At 34.6% G+C, this 18902-nt stretch overlaps 1 protein-coding gene across 1 annotated transcript; it reads left to right on the forward strand.

Annotated features, from left to right (window-relative positions):
* Nucleotides 1-1142: 1142 nt before the first annotated feature.
* On the forward strand, nucleotides 1143-4272 carry LOC148928480 (protein FAR1-RELATED SEQUENCE 5-like). The gene is made up of 2 exons (XM_089056693.1): nucleotides 1143-2614; nucleotides 3276-4272. The coding sequence occupies exons 1-2, from the start codon at nucleotides 1854-1856 to the stop codon at nucleotides 4270-4272; spliced, it is 1758 nt and encodes a 585-aa protein (XP_088912819.1). The 5' UTR covers nucleotides 1143-1853.
* The last annotated feature ends 14630 nt before the right edge of the window (nucleotides 4273-18902 follow it).

The raw sequence follows: 18902 nt of genomic DNA on the forward strand, positions 1-18902 counted from the left end.
TATCTCAATTGCATATGTTCCGACGATGTTCGGGTGATGAAATTTGATAAATTATATTTCAATTTTCGTACATGTTGATAAGCAGCTTTTATCAACAAATGCAACAAAAAATCTCAATATATTGTAGGCAAAATCTCAATATTATGCATGTCCAATCTCAATAAAAATGTGTTGATATTTTCTTGTCCTTGTGTTGATATTCTAATGTCATATTGTTGATATTTGTAATACACAATATTGATATAAAAAAACACTCACGAAAATTATCATATGATAACATAATGACGATATTACCCTTTTGTTGATATTTTGTCTACTATTTATTGAGATTTGTGAGCTTTAATCTCATCCACTCATTTTAAAATCTAAGGGTGGAGATTTAGTCTTGATTTTAGATTAGGGTGCTATAAGCATTAGAATAGGACCCTATATATATATATATATATATATATATATATATATATATAGGGGTGTGTTAGGGTCCTTACAGCATCTTAGTGTAAAACACAGCACTAATCACAGCCCTTGGATCATTAGATTAGATGGTTGTGATTAGTTACATTATCATACTAAAAATCTACATTATTAGACGATGTATATTATTAGACTAGAAATGTACATTGTAAGACTAAAACTGTACATTATTAAACTAAAATGCTACATTATTATCCGAGCTACATTATTAGTCTAAAATTCTACATCATTAGATGACACGTGGCATTAATCTAACCGTAAGATCATAAGATCCAATGGACTGCAAGTGTTTTGAGTTTTACTTATACTTGGCGTTCTGACCTGAATACATCCCTATATATATATATATATAGAGAGATGCGATCATATCATAACCCTCAAATCACATGATAACTCTATAACTAAATCTGGACCACACATATTTTATAATCTTGTGGTTGAGATTCAAACTTAGATTTACTTAATAAAAATAGGCGCGGAGGGTAAATATGTCATTTCGCTTATTTAATTTTTGAATTTCGCTCCAGATTCACTCCAGATTTCACGCTCTTCTCATCTGTTTCTTCTCAGCGATTTTCGATTCTCTCCTCTTCTCTGTGATTTTGTTTCCATTTTGATCCAGATCACTCAATTTGATTCTCTCCTCTTCTCTGCGATTTTGTTTCCATACTTCTCGCTTATTTTGTTTCCATAGGCTCCAGATTTGATTCATTTTCCATAGTCTTCAGATTTTGTTTCCATAATTGTGATCGGGAAGATGTTTTCAATTTTGCGTTCTTATTTTCATTGATTACCTCTTCAATTGCTGTGAAAATTTGCTTCGATGGAATCTGTAGCAAATAACGAAGGTAACAATCATTATCTATTATTTAGCTTATTGATTGTGTTCATATTCATGTATTGAATTTGATTTTAGATTAATATTAGTTGTTGATTGGTTTATGTTTCTGATGTACTGAAATTCTTATTTGATTATATTATGTATTGTCGATTATGTGTTAAAATGATACTTTTGGCTTATAAATGTTAGGTTTACTGCATAACATGATAGTTTTGTCGGATAAAATGATATTATGATAAAATGATACTATGATAAAATGATACTATTACTGATTTGTAGGTATGTACATTCCTGTTTGTGATGATAGGTTTACTGCATAACATGATAGTTTTGTCGGATAAAATGATACTATGATAAAATGATACTATGATAAAATGATTCTATTACTGATTTGTAGGTATTTACATTCCTGTTTGTGATGATAGGTTTATTGCATAACATGATATTTTTACTGCATAAAATGATACTTTTAGTGCATAAAATGATATTATGATAAAATGATACTATGATAAAATGATACTTTTACTGATTTGTAGGTATGTACATTCCTGTTTGTGATGATGCTTTGAAGCCAATGATTGGTATGAAATTCAATACATTAGTAGAAGCAGTTGGTTTCTATGAACATTATGCTCGTTCAGTTGGTTTTGGCATTCGTAAAATGGGTAACAAATCAGTTCAAGGTATTACTAAGTGGCAGTATTTGGCTTGCAACAGACAAGGCTCTAAGAATTTTATACCTGGTCATGCATCCCAATCAACTGAAGTGTCTTTTAAGAAGCGTAGGTGTCGGTCATTTAGGTGTGAATGTCTTGCTAAGCTCAATTTGAGATATTATTCAGATGGCAAGAGCAGAGGATATGAGGTTTATCAGTTTGTTGAGTATCATAATCACTTAATGGTTGCGGATGAGCATAGGCATTTTATGATGGCCAATCGCAATCTGGATCCTATTCATCGGAGGTTTATGGAGGATTGTGGCAGGTGTAATATTGGTCCCACTCTCACATTCAAACTTTTGAAGGAGATAATGGGTGGACCTGAAAATGTTGGATGTGATATTATTGATATTAGAAATGGTTATCGTGATATTATGTCCAATATTGATGGTTCAGATGCTCAAATGATTTTTGATTATATGCGTTCTCAAAAGGAATCATCTGATGCCTTCTATTATGAAATTGAGATAGGATCTCATGGAAAGTTAACTAGACTCTTTTGGGCTGATGCTATTTCAAGACGAAATTATCATATGTTTGGAGATGTAATTTCATTTGATTCAACATACAACACTAACAGGTATATTACTTTTGTTGCTAATAGACATAAAATGATACTTTTTGCTGATAAAATGATACTCATATCTGATAAAATGATACTCATATCTGATAATATGATACTCATTGCTGATAAAATGATACTTGCAGTAGATAAAATGATAGTTCTTACTAATAAAATGATACTTTTGCATGATAAAATGATAGAAATTGTGCTTTTGCATAATAAAATGATAAAATGATACTTTTGCATCATAAAATGATACTTTTGCATCATAAAATAGTATCCCTTCTGTCAATAGCTGATAAAATGATACTCATTGCTGATAAAATGATACTTTTGGCTGATAAAATGATACTCATTGCAGATAAAATGATACTTTTGGCTGATAAAATGATACTCATTGCTGATAAAATGATCTTCTTACTAATAAAATGATACTTTTGGCTGATAAAATGATACTTGCAGTAGATAAAATGATACTTCTTACTAATAAAATGATACTTTTGCATGATAAAATGATAAAATGATACTCATTGCTGATAAAATGATACTTTTGGCTGATAAAATGATACTCATTGCTGATAAAATGATACTTCTGGCTGATAAAATGATACTCATAGCTGATAAAATGATACTCATAGCTGATAAATATAATTCATTTTTATGTTATATTCTGAAGGTATTGCATGATTTTTGCTCCATTCACTGGAAAAGATAACCATTCTAGACCAGTTACATTTGGAGCTGGCTTGTTATCAAGTGAAGGTAGAGAATCCTATTCTTGGTTGTTTGGCTGTTTTGTTCGATGCATGGGGGTAGCACCCAAATTGATTATCACTGATCAAGATTGGGGGATCAAACTTGCTGTTCAACAAGTACTTTTACAAACAAGGCACCGATGGTGTATGTGGCATATCATGGTTAAGGTGTCAGATAAGTTGCCCAAATCTTTACTTGGTAATGAAGATTTCAAAAAAGAGTTGAATGCATGTGTTTGGTCTGATTTGTTAGAGCCTGATGAGTTTGATATAATATGGAATGATATAATGGAACGGTATGGATTAGAAGACGTGCACTGGTTTGGATCAATGTTTGAAGATAGAGAATTCTGGGTTCCTGCTTATTTTCGAGATTTTCCCATGGGGTCGCTTCTTAGGACTACATCGATGTCTGAATCGGAGAATAGCTTTTTTAAAAACTACACAAAGCCACGTGCAAATCTTGTACAGTTCATCAATTTCTTTAATTATGCTGTGGGAGATCAAAGGAATGCCAATTCACGATTGAACTACTTGGATTACTCAACTATTCCTGATTTGTCAACCCAATTGCCTATTGAGAAGCATGCATCTACAATCTACACTGATTCTATTTTCAAACATGTACAACAGGAAATAAGTATGGTATGTGAGATTGTTTCTATAACTACTGTTGAGGATAACATCAAGATGCATCAGGTCAAGGACCAATATGGTAGAACATTGGATGTTAAGTATGATTGTAAGAAAGACACATTCGACTGTAGTTGCAAGAAGTTTTCCAGAATTGGTTTGTTATGCTGTCATATATTTTGTTTGTTGAAGAATAAGTCTGCTAATCTCATTCCTGAGAAATATTTTGGTCGAAGGTGGTTGAAGAGCTCTTTACTAAAGGCAGCACATGGTCTACCATCTTAGGAACAACAACCATTTGAACGTGTGTTCCATTTTTAACCTTATTTGTAAAAATTCTATTTTTCAGTCAGAGAAATGATAGTACTTATTGTAATAATGTTATCTTTTATCTTGCAGATTTGGATGAAAAGCAGGAAGTTAAGAAAAAGTTGTTCTCCAACTTTTATCGATTAGTCCAAAAGTCTGTAGGAAGTATTGATCATTTGTCTTTGTTAAGTGTTGGTCTTGATGATTTGGAACAACATATATTTGGAAATTGTGCAGCACCTTCAGTCATTGAAAAGAAGAAGATGGTTGAGGATTTTTATGGAATGGCAGTACCTGATGTAATTGATGTACATCCTCCAGACGTTGTTAGTACCAAAGGATCAGCTAGTGGCAAAGTAGCAAAGAGGCAGAGTGCAATAAGGAAAGCAAATAAGCCTCTACGACGGTGTGGTAAATGTCATGAGATGGGTCGTCATGATTCAAGAAATTGTGGTAGAGTCAATGAGAAGACAGATTGAAGCCATTTGATATAGTTTAGGTATTTTAGGTGTATAAAATGACATTTTGGCTGATAAACTCATTCTTTTGTTTATAAACTGATAAAATGATACTTTAACCTGAAAAAATGACATCAAAAATGATATATAAGCTGATAAAATGATACTCGCAGTTGATAAAATGATACTCGCAGTTGATAAAATGATACTTCTGACTGATAAAATGATACTTTAGCTGATAACATCATTCTTTTGTTTATAAACTGATAAAATGATACTTTAACCTGAAAAAATGACATAAAAAATGATATATAAGCTGATAAAATGATACTTTTGGCTTATAAAATTATAAAATGATACTCGCAGTTGATAAAATGATACTTTCAGCAGATAAAATGATAAAATGATACTTCTGACTGATAAAATGATACTTTGGCTGATAACATCATTCTTTTGTTTATAAACTGATAAAATGATACTTTAACCTGAAAAAATGATACTCGCAGCAAATAAAATGACAATAACCTTATAAAATGATGTATAAGCTGGAAAAAATGACATATAAGCTGATAAAATGATACTATCAACGGATAAAATGATGTTTTAATCTCACAAAATGATATATAAGCTGATAAAATGATACTTCTGACTTATAAAATTATAAAATGATACTCGCAGTTGATAAAATGATACTTTCAGCAGATAAAATGATAAAATGATACTTCTGACTGATAAAACGATATAATGACAAAATCATACTTGTAGCAGATAAAATGATAATTTGGGTGATTATATTCGAAACCACTATTACAAAACGCTATTATCAAGTCATAGAAGTTAGTATACAGGGGGTTTAAATTCTCTAATCATCTTTTCAACATCAATTTCTTCTTTTTTGCTGTCATTCTCAAACTTCTTCTTTATCATTGTAAGTGTCTCAAAAGCCTTCTTGTTAGTATCTCCAATAAGCAATGCTTCAGTATATCTGGCACGGAGTTTTATGAAAGACTCTGTTCCCTTCTTCGTTAAACCCGAATTCCAGTTACGAACAGGACCACCCATGTAAGTCTCCAAATGGCGCATCACATAAATTCCACAGTCAACTTTATTTGTATCGTTCTGCCATGGCATATTCATGTATCTGGTTTTTGACAGTTTGACAGTTCTTCCCATTGATGGATTGAGTCCATTTCCAAGATAAGTTCGGAAGAAATTTCTCTATTCAAATAACACAAAACATACATGAGGTTGATTAAAAATTATATTATGTTCCATACTGAATTATAGTCAATGCATTTTAACTAATAAATACTGAATGCATTTAACTAAACATACCAGAGTACTTGGTGCATCTTCATATTTCTTCTCAAGTAAATCTTGACTAACCAGAGAATTGTCAATCACATCCATCATTTGCATTTTGAGATTGAAGCAGATGATATAATAATGTTCGTACGCCCAGATTGGAAAGAATATCTAATTTTCAAAACATTATATATAAATGTCATTTTCAAAAATATAGGTATGTTGTTCTGTAAGGGATGTGATCATATCATAACCCATATTTATTGTGATAACCTAATAACCCTCATTTTATGGATGAAAAGTATCATTTTGTAGAACAGAATATCATTTTATGGACGAAAAATATCATTTTTAGTAAAAATGATACTTTTGACCCATAAAATGATAGGGTTATTAGCTTATCACATAAATATGGGTTACCATTATAACGCACCCTTGTTCTGTAATGTATATCTAATTATGACTTACCAGGTCATAATTTTCCCATTTGAAATTTTCAATCTGTGACACAAATTCATTCAAGTTTGAGCAAAATCTTTCTCGACTCTCTGCTTCAGTCCAACCAGATCTCCTTGCAGTAATGTTGTAAATCTGTCATGTTTACATTTTTGTAAATATATTTTAACTTTTAATGTAATACTATTATTTATTTACTCGTTTACTGTACCGTAGGTGTGGTGTTGATGAAAAGACGACTCGGTGATGCCTTTGATTTGAATTTTTCATTGTAGTTGAGGAACACAACCCATGCATCTATGATGTTGATCCTGACGTATGAATGTGGAGCAAGGCTGTGGAAGTCAATCTTGAACAATGTGATCTTGTCGTTCTCATAAACTACCTCATAACTGATTTCAAATTCATATTTAATGTTAGTTAAAAGAACTGAATAAGAATATAATTATGTAATTCAAAACTTACTGTTCACTTTCTTCATCTTTCATCAACCAGTACATTATTTCTCTCTCTTCTTTATTCAGCTTTCCTTTCAGATTTACTGCTCTGACATTGTAGGGAGAGCACATTGCTTCAACAATTTTCTTTGTTGTTCTAACCACTTTCTCCTTCTCCTTTTCGACTGGAGGATCTTGATCTTGACAAACCATCTTCTTCCCTTTGTCCTTATTCAAATTTTCTTCTCTCTGTTTTAAAACTTCATCATCTCCTTTTTCAACATTTATATCCTTGATGACAGTGGATATTATGTTATCAACTCTGTCATGCTTTCATTTAAAAAAAATATAAATTGTTATTGACAGAAGGGATACTATTTTATGATGCAAAAGTATCATTTTATGATGCAAAAGTATCATTTTATCATTTTATTATGCAAAAGCACAATTTCTATTATTTTTTTCAGGAAAAAGTATCATTTTATCATTTTATCATGCAAAAACACAATTTCTATCATTTTATCAGGCAAAAGTATCATTTTATCATTTTATCATGCAAAAGTATCATTTTATCCGCTTAAACTATCATTTTTTGATTCAAAAGTATCAGTTTTCAAATAAAACAGAACTACCAAAAAACATCATCAAACATATATCAATTTAAACATATAAACAATCATTTTATGTACTTAAACTATCATTTTTAAAAGTTACCTCATATTCTTCATTCTGAACTTCTTTCTCTGAAACTTTTTCCTTTTCTTTTACAGCTGCTTTATTAGCCTTTTCCTTTTCGCTTTCATTCTGTTTCTCTTGCTCGTTTTCCACCTCATCATCTTTTTCCTTTTCCTGATTAAATTCTTGATTCTCATTAGGACTGTCATCACATTCAGGTATCAGAGTGAAGGTAGGGAACTCATTCTTATTTTTCAATATATATGTCCTCTCAGCAGCTTTAGTTAACTCAATCATGATATCAATCCATTCAGGATCATCAGTTTCATCATTGTTTATAGCCTGTGTCATTGTATCCTGACTTTCTATAACATGCTTCACACCTTCCTCTCTCAATCCCATTGCATTTCTCGTTGTATCACAGATTATCTTAAAGCTATTGAGATTCCTGAGTTTATCCGGCGCTGCTTCAAGGACATCAACCATCTTCAACATTGAGGCTTTAACATCCTTTGCAGCTCCCTTCCATTCATTTATGAAATTCTCCCATTCATTGGTTGTCCCCACTTCATCATGATCATGATGATCATTTGTCTTCAAAACTTCTACATCTTGAGATTCATCTTCTTCATGTGGCTGCTTTTTATATCGGTCATACATATGACCCAGACCAAATGTTGAATTCTCCATTTCTGCTCTTTGTCTATCTTTCAACAGTTCCGCAGTCCATCCTTTCATTGTTGGGTAACATCTTGGCACCATTTTTTTTTCAAAGAGAATCCTGTCCACGTAACAAGCCTACATTAAACAAAAACTAAATATTAGTTTTTCTGTAAATAGATTCATAGACAATGGAAAACAAATATATTCTTACCACTACAAAGATAACTGGCCCGGTAAATATCTTTGCTGTGTCTTTTTTCCACCTCTTTTGTGTTTCATGCAATCTGGATATGACATAGCCACACCAATTGTAATCTTTGATCTTCTCAACATCAGCTATGTAATCTAAAATTTTTGGCCTCAAATTTCCATCAGCAGGAGTGTTAATCAAGGCATACTCCATGAGAACCATAAAAGTCCATTTAAAGAACTCACCACCTTCTTTGTCTCTCTCCATCTGCTCTACAACATACTTTGGCACCATTTTTTTCTCTCTACCTTTACAGAATTTAGCAATTTCAGTTTTGATGTGGGTATTTTTCTGAAATTTGCTTTTATTGATAGGTAAAGATCCAATCGGAAACCCAAGAGTTATGTGAACATCTTCATCATCTAAAAACAGTGATTCCCCACTGTTCAACTCAATTGATGAAGTTTTACTGTTAAAGTTGTTGATTAGATAATACGCTAATGCTCTTGGGAAACTTCTTATATTGAAGTTTAGGAGTGCGCCAAACCCAATCTCTCTAACAGCTCTTCTTTGATTCTCGTTTAGAGATTCAAGCATGTCAACGAAGAAGTCAGTATTCCTTCTTCCTGCCAAAGTTGCTATCCTAATGACTGTAATATCTTGAACAACTTTTTTCTTGCTCTTCTTTGATGCTGTCTTACCATTAGTTGTATCGTCATTCTTTCTTTTCTTCTTATTTCTTATATGTTCTACTTCTTCTGCTAATGTTCTACGTTGATCATCATCATCATCATCACGAATGTTCTTTCCTAATAAACAAAAGATTTCAGTGTGTTAAACAGTTTATGTCATTATATAAAGTCAAAGTATCATTTTATAATCTGAAACTATCATTTTATCAAGGGTATTATCATTTTATCTTCTGAAACTATCATTTTCTATATTTCAATGAGTTTAAAAAAGCAGAGAGGGAATAACTTGTCACTTATAGAGAACAAAACACTATTTACAAAGTATCATTTTATCATTTTCAGAAACTATCATTTTATGCACCCAAAGTATCATTTTATCAAGCAAAGGCACAATTTCTACATACAAAAACACAGAGACACACACAACAACACACACAAAAACACAGCAGCAGTAGCATCAGGACACACACACAAACAAACATAAAGTATCATTTTATCCCATGAAACTATCATTTTTTCATTCAGAAACTATCATTTTATCCCATGAAACTATCATTTTATTCCATATCCCATGAAACTATCATTTTATAATCTGAAACTATCATTTTATCAAGGGCAATTATCATTTTTTCTTCTGAAACTATCATTTTCTATATTTCAATGAGTTTAAAAAAGCAGAGAGGGAATAACTTGTCACTTAAGTAGAACAAAACACTATTTACAAAGTATCATTTTATCATTTTCAGAAACTATCATTTTATGCACCCAAAGTATCATTTTATCAAGCAAAGGCACAATTTCTACATACAAAAACACAGAGACACACACAACAACACACACAAAAACACAGCAGCAGTAGCATCAGGACACACACACAAACAAACATAAAGTATCATTTTATCCCATGAAACTATCATTTTTTCATTCAGAAACTATCATTTTATCCCATGAAACTATCATTTTATTCCATATCCCATGAAACTATCATTTTATAATCTGAAACTATCATTTTATCAAGGGCAATTATCATTTTTTCTTCTGAAACTATCATTTTCTATATTTCAATGAGTTTAAAAAAGCAGAGAGGGAATAACTTGTCACTTAAGTAGAACAAAACACTATTTACAAAGTATCATTTTATCATTTTCAGAAACTATCATTTTATGCACCCAAAGTATCATTTTATCAAGCAAAGGCACAATTTCTACATACAAAAACACAGAGACACACACAACAACACACACAAAAACACAGCAGCAGTAGCATCAGGACACACACACAAACAAACATAAAGTATCATTTTATCCCATGAAACTATCATTTTTTCATTCAGAAACTATCATTTTATCCCATGAAACTATCATTTTATTCCATATCCCATGAAACTATCATTTTATAATCTGAAACTATCATTTTATCAAGGGCAATTATCATTTTTTCTTCTGAAACTATCATTTTCTATATTTCAATGAGTTTAAAAAAGCAGAGAGGGAATAACTTGTCACTTAAGTAGAACAAAACACTATTTACAAAGTATCATTTTATCATTTTCAGAAACTATCATTTTATGCACCCAAAGTATCATTTTATCAAGCAAAGGCACAATTTCTACATACAAAAACACAGAGACACACACAACAACACACACAAAAACACAGCAGCAGTAGCATCAGGACACACACACAAACAAACATAAAGTATCATTTTATCCCATGAAACTATCATTTTTTCATTCAGAAACTATCAATTTATCCCATGAAACTATCATTTTATTCCATATCCCATGAAACTATCATTTTATAATCTGAAACTATCATTTTATCAAGGGCAATTATCATTTTTTCTTCTGAAACTATCATTTTCTATATTTCAATGAGTTTAAAAAAGCAGAGAGGGAATAACTTGTCACTTAAGTAGAACAAAACACTATTTACAAAGTATCATTTTATCATTTTCAGAAACTATCATTTTATGCACCCAAAGTATCATTTTATCAAGCAAAGGCACAATTTCTACATACAAAAACACAGAGACACACACAACAACACACACAAAAACACAGCAGCAGTAGCATCAGGACACACACACAAACAAACATAAAGTATCATTTTATCCCATGAAACTATCATTTTTTCATTCAGAAACTATCATTTTATCCCATGAAACTATCATTTTATTCCATATCCCATGAAACTATCATTTTATAATCTGAAACTATCATTTTATCAAGGGCAATTATCATTTTTTCTTCTGAAACTATCATTTTCTATATTTCAATGAGTTTAAAAAAGCAGAGAGGGAATAACTTGTCACTTAAGTAGAACAAAACACTATTTACAAAGTATCATTTTATCATTTTCAGAAACTATCATTTTATGCACCCAAAGTATCATTTTATCAAGCAAAGGCACAATTTCTACATACAAAAACACAGAGACACACACAACAACACACACAAAAACACAGCAGCAGTAGCATCAGGACACACACACAAACAAACATAAAGTATCATTTTATCCCATGAAACTATCATTTTTTCATTCAGAAACTATCATTTTATCCCATGAAACTATCATTTTATTCCATATCCCATGAAACTATCATTTTATAATCTGAAACTATCATTTTATCAAGGGCAATTATCATTTTTTCTTCTGAAACTATCATTTTCTATATTTCAATGAGTTTAAAAAAGCAGAGAGGGAATAACTTGTCACTTAAGTAGAACAAAACACTATTTACAAAGTATCATTTTATCATTTTCAGAAACTATCATTTTATGCACCCAAAGTATCATTTTATCAAGCAAAGGCACAATTTCTACACTACAAAAACACAGAGACACACACAACAACACACACAAAAACATAGCAGCAGTAGCATCAGGACACACACACAAACAAACATAAAGTATCATTTTATCCCATGAAACTATCATTTTTTCATTCAGAAACTATCATTTTATTCCATATATCCCATGAAACTATCATTTTATAATCTGAAACTATCATTTTATCAGAAACTATCATTTTATCTACATTTAAACAGATCATGCAAACACATAGCAACACACACAGCAAAACACACATAAACAAAGCAAAACACACACCAGCAGCATATATTGTTATGCATGAACGATATTGTATAAATATAAGAAATATCTACACTAAAAAACTACAGAATCAAAAAATAATCGAGAAAATCATCAGCAAAATGATAAATCGATCAAAATCAAAAGTGAAATAAGTAATAAACTTCATCCAACCTTTCTTCGATGAAAAAACTATGATTTCCTTCGACATATTCCAGAATTGTGATGATTTTTCCTTCGATTCGTAGGGTTTCAAATGCGATTCAGAGTGTTTGAGTGTTTCCTTCGATTCGTAGGGTTTCAAATTCGATTCAGAGTGTTTGAGTCTGAGATGAATTCAGAGCGTTTTCTTTTTTCCCACCAATTTTAAAATTGAAATGACAATTTTGCCCTTAATATATCCGAAAATGATAGTTTTATTTGATAAAATGATAGTTTTGTTAGATTAAATCTAGACCACATATTTTAAAAATGTGTGGTGGAGATTTAGTTATAGGGTTATCACACAAATTGGGGTTATCATTATAATGCACCCCTATATATATATATATATATATGTTTGTGTTAAAATGACAACCCCTCTTAAAGTGACACCGCGACACCACTTATACAGCCCAATATATATATATATATATAGGGAAGCATTAAGGTCCTATTACACCCTAAGTGTCTTTCCTCTTCTTAATATCAACCATTAGATTGATGGAATGGATGGAGTAGATTAAAAGTGACAATCTGATCCCGTATTGCATTATTTGTCCATTTTCGTGCATTAAAAGGGTAAAGCAGTAAAACAACATACTACATAATCGGTTTCAAAACGGCAGGTCCGAAATTAACGCGGCATTTTCATCGACCTCTCAACTCCCCTCTCTCTCACTCCATCCCATCAACACTATTTCTCAAATATTCTCTCCTAAATCCACAAAACCCTAGCCGCTGATCCGTGAATTAGAATCAAGTTCTACAAACGCCGGCCGCCGCGAACGCTCCGTTGGTGCACCATTCCCGCCGTGGAATCTACGTCGCTGGACGATTCCCTACTTTTAAACACTACGCGCTGTTCGTCGTCGGAAGTCGAAACATCTCCTCCCAAAATCGAGGTTTGGTTCTGTTTTTTTTGTTTGGTAGGCACAAACAGTCCTAAACATCGATTGAAGTCACAAACACTCTGAAACATCGATTCTTAGTTTGTAATCGAAATAATGCACAAAATTCTTTGGCTCGATCTTGTTGGGAAAGTTGAAATTGCGGTTGGTAGGGATAGGGTTTTGTTCATCCTTGATATAACAATTACTTCTCTGCTTTGGATCTGGGTTTTGCCGTAGGTGTAATGCAAAAAAGACGTTGTTGTTTTGTTGGAGACTTTGGTATTGTGAGCATTCTATTTATTGTATTCTTGTTTTTTCGGGCATTTTTTACACTTTTCAGCACTTTTTGGGTGAAACCGCACGGATTTAAGGGTGAAAAGTCACCGATTTTTTCCCTATCGTCGCGCAGATATACAATGACTAAAAGACAACGCCTTTGCAAAAGCCAGCCAGAACAGAATGAAGGTTATGCATCATTCAATCATTTTTGTGGATTATTATTCATGTTTGTGCATTACATCTTGAGTTTTGTCCATTACAAAATAGATGGCTTGCATTACTTACTTAAACGCATAGAGTAGATGGAATTTATGTTCTGTGGTGATGTGGCATGTAGTTGTTGGATGCATCCCTTTTGCAAGTGATGTATTGGTATGCTTGGGTTTATGCATTATATCTTCAGTTCTGTGCATTGGTAAAAAGATGACATGCATTACTTACTTAATCGCATAGGGTATTTTGGCAATTTTGTTATGTGGCAGCTTGGCATGAATTTGTGGCATCCATCCCTTTAGCAAATCATATGCTGGAATGTTTGTGTTTTGTGAATTACAGCTTCAGTTCTGTGCATTGACAAATACATGGCGTGCATTACTTACTTCAACGCATAGATTGTTTGATCTAAAACATGTTTTTACCTGTTCTGGGCAGGTTCCAAGCACCGCCGGACTGAGTTTGACAAAGCCGCAGACGATGTTATTCCATTAGGATTCGCTGAGAAACTGCGGAAAAGGTTAGCCGAGGAAGAGGCTGCAACAAGTTCACGCAATGAAGAATTGGAGAAAAAGAAACCCAGGGGGAAGAAAGCCGACCACCTTCGTCAAAACCCAACCGAGTTCATATCGTGTATACAAAACCTGACTCCCCGTCAGAAGGAAGCCGTGATCGAACTGGGTTTCGGCGCTGTCCTAGAGTTCAACATCAGGGAGTACCCAGGTTACCTAGCTTACCGGGTGTTGAAGTCGTTAAATCTGGCTCGGTGCGAGATTCCATTATCTGGTGGCGACCGCCTAACACTAGATGAGGAGGATGTCCACCTTACATTGGGCTTCCCGAGAGGGCGGATTCAGATTGCACGCAAAGAAGAATATCAATCAAACTTCGAGTTCAACGATATGGTTGCTGCGTGGTGTAAAAAGTCTCGGTACAAGCTGAACGCGACAGATGTTGCAAATATGATTAAGGAAGAAACTGATGGTGGTCCGGTCTTCAAGCGTCTATTCATGTTCTTACTGGAGAATGCCTTGATGGAGACTCCTTCAGATGGCAATTGCAAGCCAAAGATACTACACTTTATCGATGATGTAGAGGCTATCAGTGACATGAATTGGTGCGGTTACGTCTTATCCGTGGTGGAAGTCACTTATCCGGGCTGGGCCAGGGGGGATACTGCATACTTCACCGGGCCAATCCATTTTCTTTTGGTAGGTAATTGTGGCATTGCATTATATGTTACAGTACATGCATTACTTTTTGCTGCATTAATGAACCCAATATGTTACATTAAAATAGCCTTTACTGTGAATTGTTTTTGTGTCAGTGTGCGTACGTGGACCGTGTAGTTCACATACGGAGGCAAGTCGAGCGTGCTTGGCCCACTATAAAAGGTTGGACAGCGGAGACCCTCAAGCAAAGGGAAGATGCAGAGGTTGATCAGTTCGGAACGGGGAGGTTAGAGGGCCGCATTGACAAACATCAGTATCATACTGATGAGGAAGCAAGGAGGGTGGACGCTATGGAAAGGGGAGTGAGTGGAACCCCCAGCAGGAACAAGGCGAAGAGACTCAGAGATCGTTTTGTCGCTTCGAGTTCTTTGATGGGACACGCTATTTCGAGGTGGGTCGACGATTTTAAGCAGATACCTATTGAACTGCTTGAAGATGGGTGCTTCCGATTGGGGAGTCAGATTGGGTTGAAGTTGTTAGGGATGGAAGATGAAAACCTGTGGAAGATGAGGACATCGTGACAACACTAACACAAGCGAGGGAACACGAGGAAGAGTACAGTCCCGAGTGGATTGCTGAAATGGAGAAGATGATGCAGGCATACGACAAAAAGAAAACAATAAGCCGGGGATTTGATAGGCCAACGTTCGTCTTGGATGGATTTGATTGTCCGGACCCTTTTGCTACGCAGAAAGAACAACGGGCAGAGGGTTCTTCTAGGGAAGAGGAAAACACTAATGCCGAGGAGACCGGAGCTGATGGTGTTGGAGGTGAGCATGATGGTGTTTCTGTTTTTTGTAAAGTTTACAACGCTTTGTAAACAGAGGTTTTTGCTTTATTAAATCATAATTCACGCATTATTTACTTTTGTCAGGAGACAAGCCTAATTTGGTTGTTGGATCTGGAGCGGCATCTGGGACAGCCGCAGGTGGTGTTGAAATCAGCCATGGGGTAGGAAAATTACATCATTGAATGTGTACTAATCTTTCATGTTACAAAATACTTAACTGTGAGTCCATTGTTTACAGCAGGCTGAGGTTAGAGGTGATAGTGAAGGAGGCTGCGGAGATAAAGGCAAAACAAAGAAGGTAAAGGGAAAACAAATCCTGGAACGCAGTGAGATTCCATCTGATAAGGCTGTAGGTCGTAAGGAGTTGAAGGGAAAACGGGCTGCCAATACAAAAGTAATTCCTTTAATAAATATTATAAAAATAATGTTGTGCATTATTTGACAGGTTGCGTGCATTGAATTCAACTGTTCATTCATTAAAAGTATTCATTGGTTGCATTATATAGGCTGAATTAACCATAACAACATGGTGTGTTTAATGCATTACATGGTGTTGTTAGTGCGCATTATTTAGGTTTTTTGTTGAAGTATACAGTACTTATTATGCATTAAATGGAACCTTACTGTTGTCCATATAGAAAATTGTCCCAGATGCTGCAAAGGGTATTGAGATTGGTGTGGGGGTAAAACCCAAAGAACCTAAAGTTCTTGCTGGAAAGGAGGGTGCTGGAAAGGTGGGTGGCGGAAAGGGAAAGGGTGTTGCTCCACAGGTTGTGCCTGGAAAGGGAAAGGGTGTTGTTGTGTCGTGCTTGGATACTCCAGATGGTGATTTTGAGGTATGTTGTATTTAAAAAGTGGGGTTATGGATGAACTGTATTAACCCTGTCACCTATTATTGCAGGATCCCGGGAAGCTGGCATCATCCCGTTTCAAGACAGCCAGTCTGGCTGCCCGTTCTCCATTCCACAACCGGGCGATTACACTAACGGCAAAGCCAAACTATCCGGACAAGTCGCTATACTATTGGGTGCTGAGCACAGCGGAAGTGAATAAGTAAGTTTTTTAGTTTTGCTCGACTATTTCATGTGAAATGGGTTACTTATGCACACTTTATTAATGTGTAGGGAGACGGTTGTCTACGTAGACGACTGTATCACGACAATGCATATTGAATTCGCGTCGCTGGCGCCGTTCAAGCGCATTAGCCCAGCCATTGTAGACACTTGGAGCGCCCACTTGAATAACATGGAGAAGCTCAAAGCTCCGGAAACAGTTGCTAGGGTCTTCTTCTCGACAAAACCATGCGTTAGTGAAATACCTTGTGCCCTGGTTGGTAATTAGTATTGCAATTATAAATAATTAACTTGTTTACCACATTACACTGTAGAGACACACCGTGATTGATACCCCGGCTGAATGGTCAGAGGACCAGTTGAGGGAGACATTCTGAACTCGGTTGTTCGATGATGTACTTGGAACGGGAATCTTTAAATGGGAGAACTTTGACATGGTAAATTCTATTACGCTTAACCCATCTGATGTACATACGTTAACCTAATTTCATTTGTACAGTTTTTCTTCCCGGTTTGGGGTTCTACACATCAGTATGTGGTGTGTTTTGATCTGCCGGATGGCAACATGAACATCATCGACCACACATTGGCTGACTCCCACAAATCTTTCAAGGCAAAATATGGGAAAACACCCTCCCTTCTGGTGCGTGTTTGAGGGTATTCCATTAAGTTGCATTACATTCGGATAACTGTGCATTATTTGTGTTTCTAACGCATTTTTTTGTGGGAATTTGTTGCAAAAACAATTTTTCGCAGAAGCGCTGGTGAAGTTGAAGGCTAATCAAAAGGCAGCCGAGGTCCGAAAATGTAAGACACATGTGGTGGCTATGACTTGGAGGAGAAACGATCCATCTGTGGAGACGGGGGTGTACATCATGCGGCACATGGAGACTTATTTCAGCGGAAAGGACAAAGATTGGCAGTGTGGATTCACCGGCAACGGGACAAAAAATCTGGAAATGTACCGAATTAAGGTAGCAAACGCACTGCTGTCTTCTACACACAATTCTGAGCGCGACACCAACATCTGGAAAGAGAAGCCGCCAAAGTTCAATTTCGATAAGTGGGTCGACGAGTTTGGGCTGGATTTTAAGTTGAAGAGAGTTAGTTTGGGGTAACTTATTTTGATTTGGTCAAATGACGAATGCTTTGAACCATACACTTGTTTTGATAACTGATGCATATTTTGGTACTATTGTGTGATGTAGTGCGGTGATATAGGATTAAGTTATCCATTAACAATCGTAGGACTAATAGTTGCTTAATCAGCAATGGATGAAATAACCGAGAGTAATGCACAACATAGCACTATTAATGTAATGCTATGAAACGATAATGCATATTAACAGATTAATGGAGTAATGGAATAAATAAACGAGAGTGCTGCGCAATATGGCGTGTTTAATGCAAGTCTAAAAAACGATAACGCACATAATCGGAGTGATGCATAGAACATACAAAATAATGCAAGGATATCTATCATTAATGCACATTATCATCGAACTAGACTAATGGAACAAAACGACAGAGTGATGCATAGAACATCCTTACTAATGCAAGGTTGTAAGTCGATAATGGACAGTAAATTGTGATTTAATAAAAAAACGAGAGTGCTGCGCAGTATGGCGTGTTTAATGCAAGTCTAAGATACGATAACGCACATAAACAAAGTCATGGATTAATGGATTAAATAAACGGATGGATGCATAGAATAAACTTATTTAATGCAAGGATTTAATCCGATAATGCACACAAACAAAGAAATGTGGTAAAGGATTAACTAAACGGAGTGATGCATAGAACATTCATATTTAATGCAAGGATATTTATCGAGAATGCACATTATCAACGAACTCGACTAATGGAACAAAACGACAGAGTGATGCATAGAACATCCTTACTAATGCAAGCCTATAACAGCGTTTATGCACAAAACCAAGAAAATCAACTAATGGAATGAA

The sequence above is a fragment of the Salvia hispanica genome, chromosome 4, assembly GCF_029641045.1.
Source record: "Salvia hispanica isolate PSC_SH4W2 chromosome 4, Shi_PSC_v1, whole genome shotgun sequence".
Taxonomy (NCBI): Eukaryota; Viridiplantae; Streptophyta; class Magnoliopsida; order Lamiales; family Lamiaceae; genus Salvia; species Salvia hispanica.